Source organism: Meleagris gallopavo, chromosome 6, assembly GCF_000146605.3.
Source record: "Meleagris gallopavo isolate NT-WF06-2002-E0010 breed Aviagen turkey brand Nicholas breeding stock chromosome 6, Turkey_5.1, whole genome shotgun sequence".
NCBI classification, from domain to species: domain Eukaryota; kingdom Metazoa; phylum Chordata; class Aves; order Galliformes; family Phasianidae; genus Meleagris; species Meleagris gallopavo.
The window spans coordinates 34,934,786-34,954,340 of NC_015016.2; the positions used below are offsets into that span (position 1 = coordinate 34,934,786).

Genomic DNA, 19,555 nt, shown 5'->3' on the forward strand with positions numbered 1-19,555 from the left:
GTATTTGCGTCTGACTTAGATTTGAAAAGATGACTAATGTGAAAAATTTGCTGAATATTTTTCCTGTGGATGTTTATTACAGAAAACTTGCTTTTGTCCCCCCAGGTTACCAGAAGAGCTTTTCTTCCTATTTCTGAAATATTTTACAGTGTGGGAATAACAGCCCCAGGAGATCTCATTTCATTTATGCCTTTAAAAGTTCCTCAATAGGGGATATCAGAGAAATCTTCAAAACTTGGGCTAAGAATAGGCTTAAAATAGAACAGTTGGTTCCATTTTGGTGATTGTGTCAAGTCAGCCCAACTTCTCTCTTATGATAAAGACCTCTGCATTTAGAAGTCTTTCCTATTGAAGTAATAGAAATCCTGTCTGGCAACTTAATTATTTTTTTGTCTTCTACTTTTTTTTCCTCTCCTTTCTGAAATGCGGATAAATTTGTCCCTTGTCTCTCTTTACTCCAGAACACCATACCCAGTTACTGCAAAAACAGTTGTATCTTCTTTTGGACCAGGTTTTTGATATTTTCTTCAGTGCAGTGGAACGTGTTATTCTTCACTTCTGCTATGCTATTATTGTTCTCTCAGTAATACACTCTGCTTTGTAGTGACTACTTGCTTTGGGTTTCAGGCTTGGATGTGTGTATGCAATGCTACAAACTTGGGGCAAGCTGCATGGAGGAAAAGGATCTGGGGAGATTAGCTGACAGCTGGCTGAATATGATCCAGTTATGTGCCCAGGTGGACAAGAAGGCCAATAGCAGATCCTGGGTTGTATCAGAAATGGTGTAATCAGCAGGAACAGGAAGCTGATCCTCCAGCTGTATTCAGCATGGATGAGGCCACACCTCGAGTACTGTGTTCAGTTTTAGGCCCCACACTACAAGAAAGATATTGAGGCCATGGAATGTGTCCAGGAAAGGGCAATGAGGCTGATGAAGTCTCTGGAGCATGAGTCTTATGGGAGCGACTGGGGTAACTAGCGCTGTTTAATCTGGAGGAGGTTCAGGAAGACCTTACCACTCAACTGTCTGAAAAGAGGCTGTGTTGATTGGCCCCTTCTCCCAGATAACAGCAGCAGGACAAGAGGTAATAGCTTTAAGTTGCACCAGAGGAGGTTGAGGCTGGATGTTAGGAAAAAATTATTTTCAGAAAGAGTGGTGACTTATTGCCCAGGGAGGTACTGGAGTCACCATCCTTGGAGATGTTCAAGAAGCATGTAGATGTAACAGTGAGGGATGTGGTTTAGTAGGCATGGTGGTGAATGGTTAATGGTTGGACCAGATGATCTTAGTGGTCTTTTCCAAATTTAATGGTTCTACAACTCTATTTCAAATATGTTGGAATTTATTTCTTCAGGGGATAATGTTTCTTAATTCAAGGATCTGTGCTCTTTATGAAAAACTGGAAAACTGGCATTTGTTGAAATTATCAGGAAAACTGCACTAAGTAGGCTGAATTAAGCGTTCATGCATTTTATCTTCCTGCAGATTTAGCATGTTATATGTATGGAAGAGTGACATGCTGATCATTAATGTTGCAGAAGCTGTCAAAAAAATAAGTGCTAGCTTAAGCTTATGAAATTTTGCCTTTTCAGTGGAGAAAAGCTTTTATTTCATTCCTTCTTGTTTTATGATCAACCTGTTGAATTGTGGACATAAAAATAGTGAGCGTTGGCAGAAGCTGCACTAGGAAAATCTCACTATAAGCTTCTGAATTAATCTTTTTATATTTTCAGTGTATCTTTGCAGAAAAAAAGTAAATGTATCAAATAGGAGGTTAATATATATACTGAAAACTGTCTGGTGTTTTAATTTATATGGACCCTTTTATTACCTTAGTCGCATTTATTGACTTAGGTAACAAGCTTAATAAAATTCATGCTAAATCTTTGACATGCTTGTTAAAATATTCCTGATTTGTAAACATTGTTAAGTATCTTTTTATTTCATGTTGAATGAGAAATATATGTATTATGGTATGCTGTAAGGGCCAGGCTGTGATATCTTAACCGTATATAGTATGTTTTTCTGCTTAATATTTTTCTCTCTCTCTCTCTCTCTTTTTTTTCTTTTTTGTTTTGTTGTTATGGTTTAATTTATTTTAGGTTGGTTGGAGTACTGCAAGAGATTATTACACGTTTCTGTGGTCACCTATGCCAGAAAATTATGTGGAAGGATCAACTGTCAACTGTGTCCTGAACTTCCAAGGTGAATTTAAATAAAGTAGTATCTGCCTATATTTTCTGTCTTCCTCAGTTAAAAAAAAATAAAATAATTCTATATTAAGATATTTAAGGCTGCAGAGCAGTTCTAGATTTTTAAAAACATATGTTGGAAGAGAATTTTCCACGTTAGTCTTCTGTGTGCTTTTTTTGTTACTGGTGTGAAATTCATTCTTACTTTAGATATCAAGGAAATTGTACGAGTAATTGTGTGAATGATTATATTTTTACATGGTAATTGGACAGCGTTCACAACTGATGGAAAGAGAAACTGGAAACTATCCAAAGTGATGTCATTTAATCAGTGGTGAGGTTTTTGTTGTTTTTTTTTAATCTTGTCATCTCTTAACGCATTGTGGCTTTGCACGTGTTTAGTCTGTGGACTTCAGATTCTCAACTCGAAGTAATTCTTTCAGAGAAAGAAGGGATACATAACATAAATGATGGTTTATTGGAGGTTCACAGTTTCAGAGGACCTTTTGACAGAGAGGGAAAACTGCTGAAGTTTTTAAGAGAAGAATAAGGAGCAGAACAGAAAATGGTGTAGCACTCTACGAGTTTATACTGTAACTACACTTTCAACACCATGTGGATATCAGGTCCTTTCGCTTTCCTTCCCAGTCTCAAAAAGATGTGGTAGAACTAGAAAATAAACAGAGCAATGAGGAATATCAAAGTTAAGAATCACCTTCTGTATTAACAGTTACATAATCTACTCATCATTGGCTGACCATGTAAGAAGGAACAATGGCTATAGATTGTGGCCTAAGTGCTTTAGATTTAACATTAAGAAGAGTTTTTTTTCACCGAAAGAAGTGAAGAACTAATAGTAGCAACACTTGAACAGGTAGCCCGGGGACATTTGGAAGGATAAGAGTTCCACACGCACGGTTAGACAAAGCTGCAGGAGGCTACTGACTGCAGTCTCTTTTTGAGCAGGAAGTTGGGCTAGATGACCTTCAGACTTCCTTCTGTCAGGCTTCCCAGCCTGGGAAAGGAAAACAAAGGAGAAAAAGCAATCTGTAAAATCAGTTACTGATGGCATGAGTTGATACCCATTTTTCCATTTTAAAAAAGCAGGGACCAGGGACTGGCAGTGTAAGTTACCAGTGATGGGTTTATAACAGATAGAGATGATACACTGTCAGGATTTTATAGATGTATGTGTATGGGAACTGCTGAGTCACGGCCTGAACCACTGATTCACCTGAACCACCTGAGGCAAGCGCTGAGTCAGCCATGGGAGGACAGGTGAAGGCGATTCAGCTGTGTGACTGGAAGGAGTGGAGCCTGGCTGCACCTCTCCTGGACCCCATTTAAGGGCTGACTCTCACTGGGAAGGATCTCTTTCTGGAGATCCCTCCTCTGTGGAGTCTTTCGTGTGAGCCTAGATCTTTAGATATAAGTGAGCATTCCTTCCCTGCTTGTTTCTTTTCCCACTTTCACCACAGTAATCTTTCCAGCTGTAACACCAGCTGTAATAATGTTAAAAAGTCCAAATGTCCAAGCCTGTAAACAGAGCACCTCCATTAAAGTTGTTTAATACTTCTGTTCTGCTTACTACTAGACTCTTAACATCATGGTTTTTTTCACTTTCTAGGGTTGGCTTTGGTGTTTGTGAGTGTGGATGTATTGCTTAAAATGTAGTAATAATAGGGTGTAACAATAGAATATTAAAGTCCTGAAATGACTACTGATATTAGTTTATTGTCGTGTTTAAAAACTATCTGTACCTGCAAGTAGCAATAGCTGGGCTGAGTTAACAGTCTTGTATTCAATAATAATGTCAGTTATGTGTAATACATGATGGGTGTACATAGTGCCTGTTAACAGACACTATCCTAGGCCTCTGCGTCTTATAAAAAGGAAATAAATAAAAGGCTAGGAGAAATTCTGGGAGTCAAAATCAGTGAGAAGGATGATGTTTTCCTGTTTACTGTTGTGATTGAGTATGTCTGTACTGTAACACAGATAATCAGAATGAAATTCCTAAGTCACGTGGTCTGATACGTATTTCTACATGGAGACTTGAAAAATAGGTTTATTTGTGTAGAGTGTCTCTTCAAATTTGAATTTATTTTGATAGGGTATTACCTACCAAATGATGATGGAGAATTTTACCAGTTCTGTTACGTGACTCATAAAGGAGAAATCCGTGGAGCAAGCACACCTTTCCAGTTCCGTACGTCTTCTCCTGTTGAGGAATTGCTCACTATGGAGGATGAAGGAAACTCTGATATGCTAGTGGTGACCACAAAAGCTGGACTTCTTGAGGTTTGATTCAGTGTTTCTTAAAATATTATCAATTTATACATTCTTACATTTTATATGTACTTATGTATGCACAAACACGTGATTTGGATAGAATCTTCAGGAACAGGCCAGGAAAATAATATACTCTGTACAGAAGATAAATATATTTCTGGTTGGCTTCTCAGTTTTCGATTGGAGTTCAAAACATGTACTTTTAAAGGAATCAATATTTAAACAGGTTGCAGGTACAACATTGCACTCAGCATAGGCTGCTTGTCCATTGCTGCCCTCTGTGCTCTCCAAGTGAAAGGACTGTAGGTGGGGTGGGAGGGACAATGATGTCCTTTGTGTGAAAGTTTTTCCCCATTTTTTCTGTTTTCATCCACAGTTCCTCCAACATTGTTCTTGTGTGCGCACGTGTGTTTATACTAAGCAGTTGTTTTGTCACTGAGCTGTTGTCATAATTAGCTCTTCCTAAGTGACAGTAAATATACAGTAAAAGCACTTCACTTAAAGAGGATAAAAATGTATAAATAAAGATGTTATAAAAATTGTTCTGTAATGGAATTGTGGTACTGTAATGTAATGGTGGTGTGATTAGAGTAGTGAAACTTCAGAAATTTGGGGAAAAAGATAAAGCTGTAAAGTCACCTAGCCAGAAGACACATACTTTGTGCTTCTGCTCAAACACTGGAGTAATTTGCCATTCTCTTAATGCATAGGAATTGGGGGAAAAAATTACTAAGATTTTTGTTTTTTAACAGTTTAAAATTGAAAAAATAGTAAAAGAAAAAGAAGAGCTATTAAAGGTTACTTCTGTTCTGGAGAAAGAAACAACACAACTCCGGGATCAAGTTGAAAGACTGGAAAAAGAACTTAACCTTGAAAAGCAGAGATGTGACCAACTGCAAACAGAGCAAAAGGTTAGTTGTTTTATCAATTAAAGCCAACTCATAATGTCTGTAATCATGTTTTTTCAAGAACCGGTTGAACTGGGTGAAAATCAGCTCTCAAAACCCCTCAGCAGTTAGATAGACATTTACACTAGAATAGGTCAGTTCCAATTAACCTCCTGCCACTATTCCTTTTATGTCGTAAAATGGTTAAAATATTTAAGCTTTTTGGTACCAGGCATGGTAAGGTAATCGATGACAACTGTTACCAGATGTTTGACATTTAATTGTGGAATTCATAGTGAAGAAGTGGTTGATAGTTTAAAGTTTGCTTGTGTTACCTTAAAATGAAGGATGGTCTTTCAAATAACTCTCGTTAAGGAATAATTACACAGAAAACGGGATGTTGAGAATGGGAATACGGGGTACTGAAAATGGTAATAAATAGTAAACTTTTAAAAAAATGTTGGTATTGAAACAAAGATCAAGTCTTGGTTAGGATAAAGATCAAGAATGCTGCTGCTAGAACATGCCAAGAGTGAAAAGTTACTATCGACTTCTCTAAAAGATTTTAGAAAGATATAATGGTTCTGAAACAGAAAACCTTAGAAATTAAGTTATAATTGATAATGGAAATAGAAGTCTGGCCTGAACCAAAGCTAGCTTAATTTGGGATTCTACGTTTGGTTAAGAGTAAATGTATACTACAGCAAAGACACACAAAAGTTGAACCTGATGTAAATATTTAAGCTGCTGTTTTTTTTCTAAAAAACTTTTAGGAGAAAATTAAAAACATGTGGGAGGGAGGTGGTGACATGGACAAATTTGAAGTAATGAAGCCTATATAATTTAGCTGTAGACAGCAGTTAATAGGCTATTTTGAAGTACTAGTATGTGTATGTCAACAGTTCTGCCTGATACACCTTTGGTAGAAAGGAATTTGTTGAAGGAATTTGAGACATCATAGTTTACTTTTGTTTGGTCATAATGTAGTGAGCTACAGTGTTAGGTAAGGAAAATGGCAGTGGTAAAATCTGTTTTAGGAAAGAAAGTGTAAAATCCTGTTAAAAATTTTAATTTCAAGCACATGGATCAGTTTAATTTAACAAGACTAGAATTAAATACTTGAAAGCATGCATTTCACCTATTTGCAAAATCAGAAGCTTGATGAGGAAATGAGTGAGCAGTGACCTAGGTACCTTCCATTGTTATTTGAGGTTCTTATTTTAAAAACTGCTTGAGAAGTTGTCAGTTCCAATCCACATTAGATCTAGAATGCATTTTTAGAACAATTTGTGAGATGGGATTTTGACAGCTGTCCAGTGAGAGTAGCTAGGAACAAAAATGTCATGATATTCCTCATGCTTGCTGTGAATTCCTATAAACAAAAATAATTTCTCTTAAGATACCAGAACTTAGTAGTTAAATTTCTGAAATTAAATTCTATTTCTGTATTTTGTTGGAATGGTGATGCAGCGTGAAGAACTTCGTGCTTTTATTTTAGCTGAGCTATAACTGAAAGTTTAATCAGTGGTTGATACAACTCTACCTATCTGGAATACTCCTGCATTTTCTCAAATCATGCATTTATTTTGTCTCGCATAAGTCTTTGACCCTTTTGTTATTTTATTTCTTTTATATTCTGTTCTTTTCTTTTGGAATAATTTCTGCTCAGTTGAAACTTGGTGTATGTTTGTGTGTATACATGTATATGTTCCTGTTTATATACATAAGCAGAATGTAAATGCAGTGTTAGTCCTGAAAATTAAATTTGCATCTGCTAAATCAGATGTGGTAATTTAACTTGTTCGTCATCAGAGAGTTTAGTAAACAATACTTTGTATGCAGCTTTCTCTCAAACTTTTGAAGAGAAAAGATGACTTCCTTTTCTCTTTCCTCATTTTTTCCCCACTCCAATACAACAACAGGTCCAAGGTTATATGATTTATCTTTGCTGGGAACATTGTACAGTGGGTTCATGGATTGATTTAAAGATCCTTGAGCAGCAGTTCTGCAGCACTCAGTTCAATTACAATAACTGTGTATGGTTTGTTTGAAATAAATGAAGTCAGCTAATCTCAGCTTCACGTGACATGGATAATTGTTATTGGCAAGAAACCTAAACAGTTCATTAATTTACTTTTTTTGTAAGACCACAAGGGATAACCTTGAAATGTTAAGTAATTAAAATATAGTTATTTTAGATAACAACAGAATGAATCTCTACCTATGCTTAGTATAAAGTAGGTGGTTTTGGTTTAGGTTGTTTTTCTCTCTTCCCCAATTAAGTTTAAGAATGGCTATTTTAACTAATTAGATCTGTGGATTCATTCTTTTTATTCCCATTGCTTTCTTGTCACATGCATGTAGATTTTCAGTTATGCTCTGAATATTAACTACATGAAAATTTTTTAACTTTTTTCTATTTTATTTTTTAAAATGCTTTATTTATTTAGACAAAGGTTTAGATATTTAGAATTCTATTTAAAAAAACTTTCAATGTACTTCAGAGTATATTAAAGAAGAGTTATAAAAATGAAGTAGCCCATATAAGAAAAATAGAATTGTTGTAAAAGCTATGTATCATTACTTTTGTAATTTAAAAGGAAGCTATAGGTGACAGAAATCTTAATTTCTGTTAAAATAAACTTAAAATGTTTTACTCTTTACAAATTTTACCAGCATTTTTTGCCTTTTTGCAAATACTTCCATCAAGACATGCACAAGTAGTACTTCTAATTAACCAAAAAAAAAAACCTTGCTTAGTCATTATTTGCCCTGAGAAAACTATCTGAGCTAATATTCTCATCTTTTGATCAAATACATTATTAGGTAACACTGTATTAAATTAGTCTGTAGGAATTGGGTTGAGGTTGGAAGGAACTGTTTGAGATCACCCGATGGGGACAAGGATACCTTTGCCAAGGTCAGGTTGCCCATGGCCCCATCCAACCTGACTATGAACACTTCCAGGGATGGGACCTCCATGGCTTCTCTGGGCAGCCTGTTTCATTGTCTTACCATTCTCTTGGAAAGAATTTCTTGATTACAAATCTAAATCTGCCCTGTTTTAGTTAAGATCTGTGATTCCCTTGTCCTGTTGCTGCGGGCCCTGGCAGAAAGTCTCTGCATCTTAGAAACCCCATTTAAATATTGAAAGGTCACAGTGAGGTCTCCCCAAAGACTCCTCCAATCTAAACAATCCCAACTCTCAGCTTTTCTTTAATCACAGGAGAGTTGTTCCAGCCCTCAAACCATTTTTTGTAGCCTTTAAAATAACTGAGTTGAACAGAGTTTGGATTGTGTGACTGGGTGTCATAAAATGTAAGTTATCTTACTGCAGTACAGCAAAACAAATAGAAGTGAAACTGGGGATAGAAAAGTTCTAGATTTGCAATTTCAAAGTGATTTGCTAGAACACAATTCTCTTAATGTCCCCTTTTTATTCATATTTGTTTATCCCCTTAAGATAATTTCCCCTTTCTTGGTACTGATTTTTCAGTCTTTTGTTTTCAGAAATAGCTCGGGGGTTATTTGAAATGAGAAATGTTCATCATACAAAAATGATTTCCTAAAATGAACAATATCACAGTTCTACCAAACTACTGTTTCCCTCCTATTCTTGATTATTGCTCTCTCATGCTTAGTTACTGTCGGAGTTCTGGGCAGTGGAGCCATTGTCCTGTGTCTGCCTTTTGACTTCTTGATCTTGAACTTGTATTGTTCTTTACAGACTATTTGGGGGAGTTTCCTATGGAGATATTCATGACCTGTGTGGATGCCTGCCTGTGCAACCTGTTGTAGGGTACCTGCTTTAGCAGGGGGAGTTGGACTCAATGAGCTCTTCAAGTCTCTTCAAACCCCTGCAATTCTGTGATTCTGTGATTCTATGAAAGTATTAGAAAATACAGACTAAAGGAGGATTCTGTCTTTTGAGAACTTAGTATACCAAATTGAAAGAATTCAGATGTGATGTAGTCATTCCACAAAGTCTGAGTAGTGGACTGTATGCACACTTGTGAGGCAGAGATTTGCATTTCTTGAGTTTTAAGAAAAGCTGAGTCCTTGTTTGTATTACTACTGACTGGCAATTCTAGAAGTCACAAAAAGCTACCAGTTTTGGTTTGCTAAGAGTGTCCTTACTGCTCAGGAGATAGTCTTTAGTTGCCTTCTAAGGAGGGAGAAGAAAAATGAATTCAAGGCATAAAATGACTGTTACTAGAGTTGCTGAAACTTGCTTTTCATGCATGTCTTGCATGCATAGTGCTCCAAGTCACCACCTGTTTCTAAAGGCTTCTACTTTAGGGTTAGCTTTTTCTTTTATGTTGGAGTGAAAAAAACACCTGTGGTTTTAGTAGTTGTACAATTAATGAATATACCAATGTTATGGTATAACAGTATACAATTAACAAATATGCAGATGTTAAGGTATAACAGAGAGCTTGGCTACGATGTTATTACACCAAAGCAGGAAACAGAAATGATAGGTACACTCACCTGTAACCTGGGCTCATGAGGGAAACTCCAGCAGAGTGGATCTCCAGAAGAGATCCTTCCCCACTGGCAGTCAGCTCTTAAATGGGTCTGGGAGAGGTGCGGCCAGGCTCCACCCCTTCCTGCAGCACAGGTGAATCGCCTTCACCTGTGCTCCCATGGCTGACTCAGTGCTCGCCTCAGGTGATCAATCAGGCTGTGATTCAGCAGCCCCATACAGCAGTACTATACACAGTGGTTCTTTAACGTAGTTTTCTTAGATTTTCATCGTCACTATCACAGGAAAAGAATACCTGCACGACAGCAAGATTTGCATTAGCCAGTGTTGGTGCTCAAATGGAGCATATGCTTCAGCACCACTGTTGCTTTGCCTACAGAATTCCCAGCTCTGTGCTGGGGATTGGATAGGCCCAAGAGAAACCATTCAATTCATTCAGCAGTTTTGTCTATTGAAATTATATTTTGCCCATCGTATAGAAAAGGCAGTGAACTGATGTGTGTTTGTGTTCCCCAGTAATACAGGGCAAAGTTTGCAAAACTTCAGCAGGCAGTTCTCCATGTGCAGTGTGCATATTTAGTGAGTCACAAGTACACAAAGCTGGATGGATTTCACATAATATTTTGACAGACTAGATTAAACCACAATACTTTTTAATTGATGAACATGATGTTCTGTGGCATGGTTGTTTGTTGGTGTCGGTCAGCTGTCCTGGCTGTACTTCTGCAGCCTATTTTGTACTGATTTAAACCATTCTTACACTTTTCCCCTAGATTACATGAAATCATCTGTCAAAAAGCTTAACTGCCTGCTGCTATGTGTGGGGATTCTGAAATACTGGAAATATTTTAGAAATATTGGAAATATTTCAGAAATGTCACATCTTTTTCTTACTGGTTTGTTAGTTGATATTTTTACTGCTATGATGTTCCCTGATAATAGCACTTTTTTAGTTTTGAATAATACTGTATATACAGCTTGCAATTCTAGTAATACAACACTGTTAAAACGATGATGTGATTAGTCACTATAGTTGTTTTATTTAAGGTGATGCGCGATAGGTATGTAATCACCAGAACTCTTTCAGATTGCTTTCAACATTAGAGTCTTTCCTTGTGTTTCCTACTGAGAGCACTTGTTTACTGGTACATACTCTGTTGTGAGAGCTGCTTCAGTAAGCTGCTTTTACCTGAAAGGTAAAAGGGAAAGCTGAAGAACATTGATTCAAAAATTGATCGCCTCTTCATATGTAAAATAATAACACAAAGCAATAATACAGATTTCTGGTATTTATCTTATACATTATAAATATAAAACATATTCCTGAACTCATGCTTTGTGTGGAGTTTTTTGTGTTTGTTTTGTATTCCCAGTTTTGCACATCCTTAAAGTGTACTCTCTGGCAGCAGTGCACTTACCTGCTCTGCTAAGGTTTAATATTACTTCCAGAAAAGAGGAAGCACACAGCAGTTATAATATCTTTACTTCATTGATTTGCTCTTTCGACACTGCAGCTGTTCAGTTTTGTAAACACAGGTTTTCTGTATTTTTGCAGAGGACGCCCTGTATGTCAGATCTTTTGCAATCTTTTGTCTCCCTCTAGTGGGCAAAGAGCACTTCTGATTTCTTTAGTGTTAGATTGGCTTTAAATCTTATTCCTACAGCAGTGGTATTCCTAAACCTTTAACTTCAGTCAGAAGCAACAGATGTAGGAGTTAGCAGCTCGTTGTTTGACCCTATGAATACCTACAAAGTGCTTCCATTGTGACACGCATAAAGGGAGGCAGAAGTGAATGTACTGACTTAATGAACTTGTTCTTTCCCCCAGCTTTTTGAAAGTTTATTTCACAATTGAGAAGCAAGCTAATTCATCTACCTGGTAGGTCGTTTTAATAGGGTACCCATCCAAACCCAGATTCTCCTGAGGTATGCATCTGCGTAGTAGCTTTTTTCAGGAAAGAATTTTGTTTAAATATTAGGGTTCTGTTTGAATTGGCTTCTGATACCACCTTACAAGGGGAATTTCTCTGGTTAGTCAGTGACAGAATGCTGCTGTACAGTGTGATCTGTCTGCAGTACAAGTACCTAGTTAAGAGTGCATGAGTAAGTTAATCAAGTATTTTTTCAGTGCCTCTTTAAATTGAACTGTATTGTTTTTACATACACTACACACCCTGCAGGCTAAAGATCAGGAAGATTCATTGTTTTAAAACAAAACAAAAGCAAAGCAAAAGCCGACCGTGTAAAATAACAATTTAAAGATATAAAATAAACAATCAGTGTCACCAGCGATTATAGTACCAAAGGGTGCTGTAAATGTTCTGTGAAGAGCAAACCCCGTGTTACTGATTCAGTGATGGTTTAAGAAATACTCATACATAGAACAAACAAATACAACTTTATTTCACTGAATGAATGGAGATGCTCTTAAGTGTTTTAGATAGGTGTCCTGCCTGCACTTCAATTCAAATTATGTATTTCTGTGAATGACTTTTTGCAGCTTCTAGTGAAGTTACAAGGAAGTGAAGAAATGATCGTTCTGAAATGCCTGTGCTGCAAACTGTGTGTAAATGTTTGGGTTGTCTCCTGGAGAAGAAGTGCACGCCTGCACTTTTCATGAGCTGCAGGATGACTGATGTTCTGTAGATGGACTTTTACAGAGTTAGGCCTTAATTTTGTACAAGGAGGCACATAGTGTTCGTTCTGTTTAATAGTGTTAGTTGAACCAACATGTTTAAATTACTACCGTATTAGATTTTGGGTTAGAAAGATTTGAGTGTTCAGAGCAGTATATCTGTCTGTCATAGTGATTAAGATAAAGACTTAGTGACATAGTTTGTTTGAGACTGCCTTACGGTTTTACTTTGCTGAATGATTAACTTTCCTTTTGAAAATGGTTTCATTTCAGTATGTTTGCGCCTTGACAAATATTCAGATGGATTTTTCAGTGGCTGTAGGGGCTCCGTGTTGTGCTCATTGCTTGTCCTTTGAGGTATTTTAGACAGGGTATGATGTCAGCCAGGTATTTCATATGATTCTGTTGGAGTTATTCTGATATCAGTGGGCTACACAAAATGCTCCTGCAGATAATCAGTTCAGATTCCTGAAATTCCCAGTGGAGTATGAAGCATAATGATTCCCCAGACATAAAGTTTCATCCAAATAAATCGAAACAGCTGAAACTTGGAAGATGTTGCTAGCTTTTTTTTTTTTAATTTAAAAAGTAAATACATCTGGTGTATCTGCTGAAATTACTTCTTAGCTGGAGAGTTGCATAGCTCACTTTTAAACTTTAATTCTTCTTTTGTAATGGATGTATTTTCTAAAAGTAAAATAAGGGCTGTGGGTACTAGCCTTTACTCAAAGATGAACGATTTTGGTATGGATTAGCTTTTAAAAGGTGATCAGGGGGTGTAATGTATTTCTGATTAGGCTACACAAATGTAAAGGCACTGATGTGTAACTCAGAAATTGTTTTTGTGATGTAATACCTCTTCTTTTAGCATCTTTTTATAAGGAAGAATAAGTGAATGACAGTGTTAAAATGACAGTTTTTTTTGCAGAGGGTAAGATAGATTTTTATGTGATTATGATAAAATTCTTTTTAAAATAATCAATTTTAAGTCTTTTGCCATTTTAGAATGACAACAAAAAAAGATTTTGGGTGCACTATCTTCAACTGTCTGAAGGTACATCAAACTTTTCAACCTGGAATTTTGGTTCTTGGAAAATAAATTCACCTGGCAGCTACCTCATGTTTTCTTTGTTGCAGTTCTTTAGTTAGACTCTTAGAAATTACAGTAGTTCTTGTCCTGGCAGCTCTTGTTTTGCAGCAGTGTTGGTAACTTCTTGCTTTTTGTTGTGACCCTTGTGATGCAATTTGCTTCTCCCTTCCATCGGTAAAACTGTTGCAACTCTTGGAGGTGGGAGGACTGCATTTGTAAACTGGATTAAAGAGAAGATCCAATGTAAAAATAATCTTTCAAACAAGTCTTTTTGAAGCAGTTCACTAAAATGATTCATGCTTTTGCTGTGTTTTTCTTCTAGTTAAGTCATTGGAAGAAAAGGTAGATTTACGGACATATCAGATAAATTAAGATAAATTAATCGGCATTTTAATTATCATCTTGGTACTGGCGGTTGTATATGTTGATACGTTTATTATATTCTTCCACTTCAGACTGTGCCTAAAACAGAGTCGACCTTTACCTGTAAAATAGTCAAAGAGCACTCATTTTAAATTTTATAGGCGCTGAAACCACTGTAACTGGAGTGTATGGGACTGGGATTGCAGCATCTAAATTGAATTGCTAAGAATTCTGTAAAATAACAAGTCGTCTCTAAAAATTAATCCTTTCTTCTTTCAAAACTGTAGGCTTTAGTTGTATCTAAACAAGTTTATTAGGTGAGAATCTGTTAAGTATGGAACTTTTACGTTTTAATACCATGTCCCTTTAGAATAACTAGCAAAGCAGCATCAATTGTAATGCTGTTTGTGGAGTGTATTTTTTCAGGCCATTAATTCCTTTTAATATATGTTACCTTTGGCAGCCTGTTTGAACTGTTTGTACAGTTTGTATATATAATGTATCAGATTAAATTCTTTTGAAGGCACTTAGGTTACAACAGTTACAGTTATGCCAAAGTGGTGTGTAGAGAAAACACAGATATGCATTGAAATAGGCTTTTTACTATACTAGACTTTCAAAACAGAGGTGGGTAATTAGTCTCCACTGCACTAGGGAAGGACAAGCAGTTATAATGTGGTGTTGCTGTTGGTTATATGGCAAGTTTTACTTGCAATACAGGCTTTAATTAAAATATCCTGCCTTCATTATGCCGAAGTACACACGCTTTTGTTTGCAGGAAGCTGATAGCTCTTCAAAAATAGAAGCCTTACAAAAGTTGTCGGTCTCACTGAAAACACTGTTGGAGGACAAACATTGTATTCATGATCCTTCCTCCAAATTCTTAATTATTTAAAGGCACGTTATAAAGCCAGGTAGATTTCAGGTAGTTGGAATGGATCGCTCCTCTTCCCTTTTAATAGTATCTGTAACAAAAATGAAAATCTACTTTAGGTGCTCATTTAAGGCTCAGGAAGTGTTTGAGACATCAGTTATGTATGCCACCCTTACAATTCACTTCCCCTCTTGCTCCCCAGATCATCATGTCCAAACCTCTGTTTAGTTGCTTGTAAAAGCAGGGCTTAATTACACTTGTGAGCAGCATATTTTTGACAATTAATGAGTAAAAACAGTCCTCATTATATTTTATTGTACTTAAAACATTGTTAGTTAAGTGGAATCTGTCCAGTAGGGGTTCTCCATGAACTCTGGTTGATGTGTTTCTTGTGATACAGCAGTACGGTTTTGTTGTTTTGAGGCATTAAGTTCTGTTTAAAAATGATGAACAGATGGACTAGTGCTTTTATCTTCCAAAAGCAGAGTGAAAAGACAGATTGTACCTTAAACTCTGCACAAACATTGTGAGTTATGCTGGAGTCTCTCATGTTGGTCAGTCTGTCTTGACCTTGTTTACGTTTTGATTTGTATCACTGGCCTGGATGATACTAAGCTGAACTCTGTCAAATTTTGCTAGCAGAAATGGTAATGTATCATTGTGTTGTGTGTTACTGATTTCTTTTCTTGGGAAAGTAGCATTGCATTGAAAATAACATTTCTCTGGACCTGTTTATAAACAGTCATTTTACTGTAAGGGAGATGACATTTAATTCTCCACTGCTTTGAATGGTATGGGCGTGACTGTAATTAGAATAATGAATGCTGTACTTGTGGCTTCTCATCTTGGGTCTCTCAGTGTGACAGAGTACTCACTTCTGGGAGTGGTCATCATCCTGTATCTCTCTGTGAGGCTCCCAAATGTTCAAGCTAGTGTAATGCAGTGTCATAACTAACTTCTCATCATAAGGAGTATCAGTGCCTCCATTTTTTTCTTCTGGCTGTGACTTACTCGAGTGGTGTAGTCAAATGCAAGTCCCCCTTCTTTTCAGGTGAAAGGAAGTACAAATGGAAATACAAGTTCTTTGTTTTTTCATCTGAGCAGCCATTGGTTAATTTGCAGAAAGGAGATGGGTGAAAGATATGAGATGTATCTTTCTTTGTCCCGTATCAATAGTCTCTGGTAGTTTCCACTTAACTGTATGCTTGCGTTGAAGCATTTTCCTTACTGACTCCTTCCTAGTATATTAAATAAGCACAGCAAATGTAATATACTTTTATACCAGATGGGCAGCTGAAAATAGGTATGTCTTACATTTTGTGGAAGAATAGAAAAGCAATGGCTGTCTGCTTCATATTGTAGACTTGCATTTGCACTGAAGTAAAAGCATTGAGTAACTTCAAATATTTTACATTTTTAGAATGTTTTATATAAAATATCTTAATTGTATAAATGTGATACTGTTTAAGCAGAAAGCTCAAATTCATATTTCCTGCATGGCTTACTGTGTTAGTCAGTTTGAGTGTAAACATGATTTGGTCTTTTGTCTGATAATAGATTATTGCTAAAATTTTTATGGAAACTATATGCTGTTGTTTTATGTAGGAAACTTAAAATCTTGGAAGTAGAATGGTTGTTAAATAATCATTGATATTACAAATAAAATACGTGGAAGACTTGTATATTGTATATGAGCGAGAAATCAAAAGTATTAAAACATTTGAGCATTAATTCAAAAGGTATTTTGTTGTTTTGGAAATGTGCATTCTCAAATTACACTTGCAATTTTTTATAGACTAGTATTCAAGCATCAGAAACTCTTAAAACTGAAAATGATGATTTGAAGAAGAAACATGATGAAGTTGCTTCAAAAGTGCTCCAGCTTGAGGAAGACATCATGGCTGTTACTCAGAAAGCCATTGCAAAAGAAACAGAGTTAGACAGGTATTAAATCTTTTTGTCCCTTATCTTCCTTATTTAATGGGTTCTTTCAAACGAACACTTCTTAATATGTTGATGATTCTTCTGCATTAATAGTTTTTACTATTAATTTGTTAATTTCTTAGCATGAAAGACAAGCTGAAGAAAGTGATGCTTGAGAAAGACCAACTTGAATGTGTGTTAAAGACAGAAAAGGATGAAAAAGAACTTTATAAGGTAACTTCATTCCTTATACATGCATATGCTGAACTATTGAAATAAAAGTAATTTTTTTATGAGCCTGCTGTACTACTCAGCCTAATTTGATGTGGCTCTTTTCTTAGCAAAGTAGATACAGAAACTGATAAAGCTTTAGGAATATTACCCCTAAACTTAGTTGAGCTGATTGATGACCATTGTATCTTTTTGTACTCTCTTTTTTTTTTTTTTGAAGGAAACATCCTATTTCTGGTTGGTATGCTGAAATAAGGAAGTCTTCAGGTTGTGGGAAAAACTGTACTTATATATAAGATTATTTACATTCATGGGGAAATATCTTGTATGTGGTAGGCAGCATCAGATTTTATACTGGAAGTCATGTTAAAAGTCTTCAAATGTCTTTCAATGTATGCCATTTGTCTGTAAATCAGCAGAAATCATCTAGTTTCTGAATGGACAACACTTGAGCACAGCAGTTATTGCTTATCGGCATTATATAATAGTCTTGATGATGTTTTAACAGCAGCTCTAGTGTTGTACTTGTAGTTTCTTGTCTTGGTAGGTGGATATTGCTGGTGTAGTCCTGTCTGCCTAGGTAACTGCAAGTAGATACAATCAGAAGAATAATTTCTTTTGTTTTGTTCAAGTAACTTTGCTTGCCTTTAGTCTTTCTACATTTGTGAAGAGAGGTTAATTTTCAAAAGCTTGGTTTGATATATGTAGAAACCAGGATCTTAGCTTCTAGCTGTAGAGTGCATCTGTTGTTAGATGATCAAGCTGAAAGGATTTCAGCAGGAATCTTCTTCTGTGAGGGCAGTAATATTACCAAATATTTTATTTTTCTCTTTAGTAGTTCTGCTTTGTCTCAAAGATGAGTTAGAATTTAGCAAACATTTAAAAGAGCAAGTAGACAGCAGTTTTTTTTAATGTGGAAGAAGAGTTTGACATTTTTTAGCATCATTACAGATACACTTGAAGAATACAGAAATAGAAAACACCAAACTAGTAAAAGAGATCGAGACGTTTAAGAATTTGGATGCAAACAAAGAAAACATGATATCGTATTATAAAGAGGAGGTTGGCAGATTACAGCTATTTATAGCTGAAAAAGAAAATATGAAGAAAGCTTTTTTGCTCACCTCACCAAATAAGGTAAGCATTGCTAATATAATTGGCCTACTTTAAAATAAATATATTGAAGAAAGTATGTGCTTGACAAGAGAAAGGAAGATACTGATATTTTCAAGAAAAAGGCCGAGAATCAAAAGGGTTGTGGTGTCCTCAGCAGAAAATAAGCAAAGGAGAAAGTAAATTCAGTTCTATTTTGGTCATTCTGAGCTTGTTGAAGTGCCTCATGTAAAGAAGTCTGAGGTGAACTATGTGTGAAAAAAGTGATTTGTGAGTTCAGGAAAAGAGGTGCACTCCTCTGAGTTAGGAAGTTATAAGCATGACAGAGACTGAAGAATAGTGAAAAGACTGCAGTGTTGAGAGGATGATGGAGGAGAAAAGAGGAGGCTTCAGAAGGTGTACTGAAAGACTTTTGTCTGGAACTGTTGAGATACAATGTTGTAACACTGGAGGAAGGGTAGGGTACCATGTAAATTGACTAAATCAACTGAAGTCAGCAGTAAGAGTGCCAGTAGGACTTATAATGAGGAGGTGACTTTTGCTATGCAGTGTGGTAATACTGTGGCTAGCAAGCAGTTTGGTGTAGTACGAGAGTAAGTGTGCTAAAGAACTGATATCCATGCTGTACATGGTCCAAGGGGGTTGCTTAAAAATAGTTTTCGTGTGGTGCTGTGTATAGAATGCCTACTAGATGCTGGAGTCTGTTAGGTTTGGTCTTGATGCACATCTTCTGTTTTTACTTTATCCAAGAGGATTCTAGTATCCCTGCCCTGAGGGTGTTCTGTGAGGTGATATGAAGTGTGGTGAGTAATAGAATGATTGGGTGCTTTGCTTCAGAAGTCTGCTCTTGATCCAAAACAGAGAGAGATACTAGTTTTTGGGGCCAGCATGGAAAAGTCAGATTATGCAGGTGATGCGGATTTTATTTCTTATGTGTTTTTTTTCAGTAGTTTTCTCACTGAAAAAGCAGTGTAAAACATGAAAGAGACATTCCTAACTCGTGTTGCTTTAAAATGTAAATACCAGCAGAAAAGTAGTGCTATTGAGAATAGAAATAGCAAGAAGAAAAAAAAGAGATGCTTATATTGCTTTAAGTTACAGCTTGCATTCTTTTTGTCTTTTGAGTGCTGTACCGTTTTGTTTCTGACCATGTTAAATTACTCCAGTATTTTGCTTTAAAATAAAGAAGTGTAGTGTGTACAGCAGTACTGGAGGCCCCAAACATTTATGTCATAGTTACTAAGACAGAGAAGCATTTATGACATTACTGGTGGGATCATTAACATTTTTGCCTTACGCTGTCAATTTGTAGACATGTACTGAAATATGTTACTGATGCATGATGTGCTGTAAAAATACCTAAGGGTACTTCATAGCATCTCCTAGTCCATCCATCTTCATAAATGTTTACAGAATCTATATTCCACTGCACATGCTGTGTAATTGTCTATATGATTACTAAAAATTA

General features: G+C 36.2%; 1 protein-coding gene across 3 annotated transcripts in view; it reads left to right on the forward strand.

The window, feature by feature from the left end:
* Positions 1–2,076: 2,076 nt before the first annotated feature.
* TAX1BP1 (Tax1 binding protein 1) overlaps positions 2,077–19,555 on the forward strand; it is a 36,762-nt gene continuing 19,283 nt past the window's right edge. For 2 of the 3 annotated variants that reach the window (XM_010712837.2, XM_019616511.2), the window contains exons 1-6: positions 2,077–2,206; positions 4,307–4,494; positions 5,238–5,396; positions 16,616–16,764; positions 16,887–16,977; positions 17,926–18,111. In XM_010712837.2, the coding sequence (XP_010711139.2) occupies positions 2,152–2,206; positions 4,307–4,494; positions 5,238–5,396; positions 16,616–16,764; positions 16,887–16,977; positions 17,926–18,111 (828 nt within the window). In that variant the 5' untranslated portion in view covers positions 2,077–2,151. The remainder of the gene's footprint in view (positions 2,207–4,306; positions 4,495–5,237; positions 5,397–16,615; positions 16,765–16,886; positions 16,978–17,925; positions 18,112–19,555) is intronic. The other variant, XM_019616510.2, reaches the window with a different exon arrangement.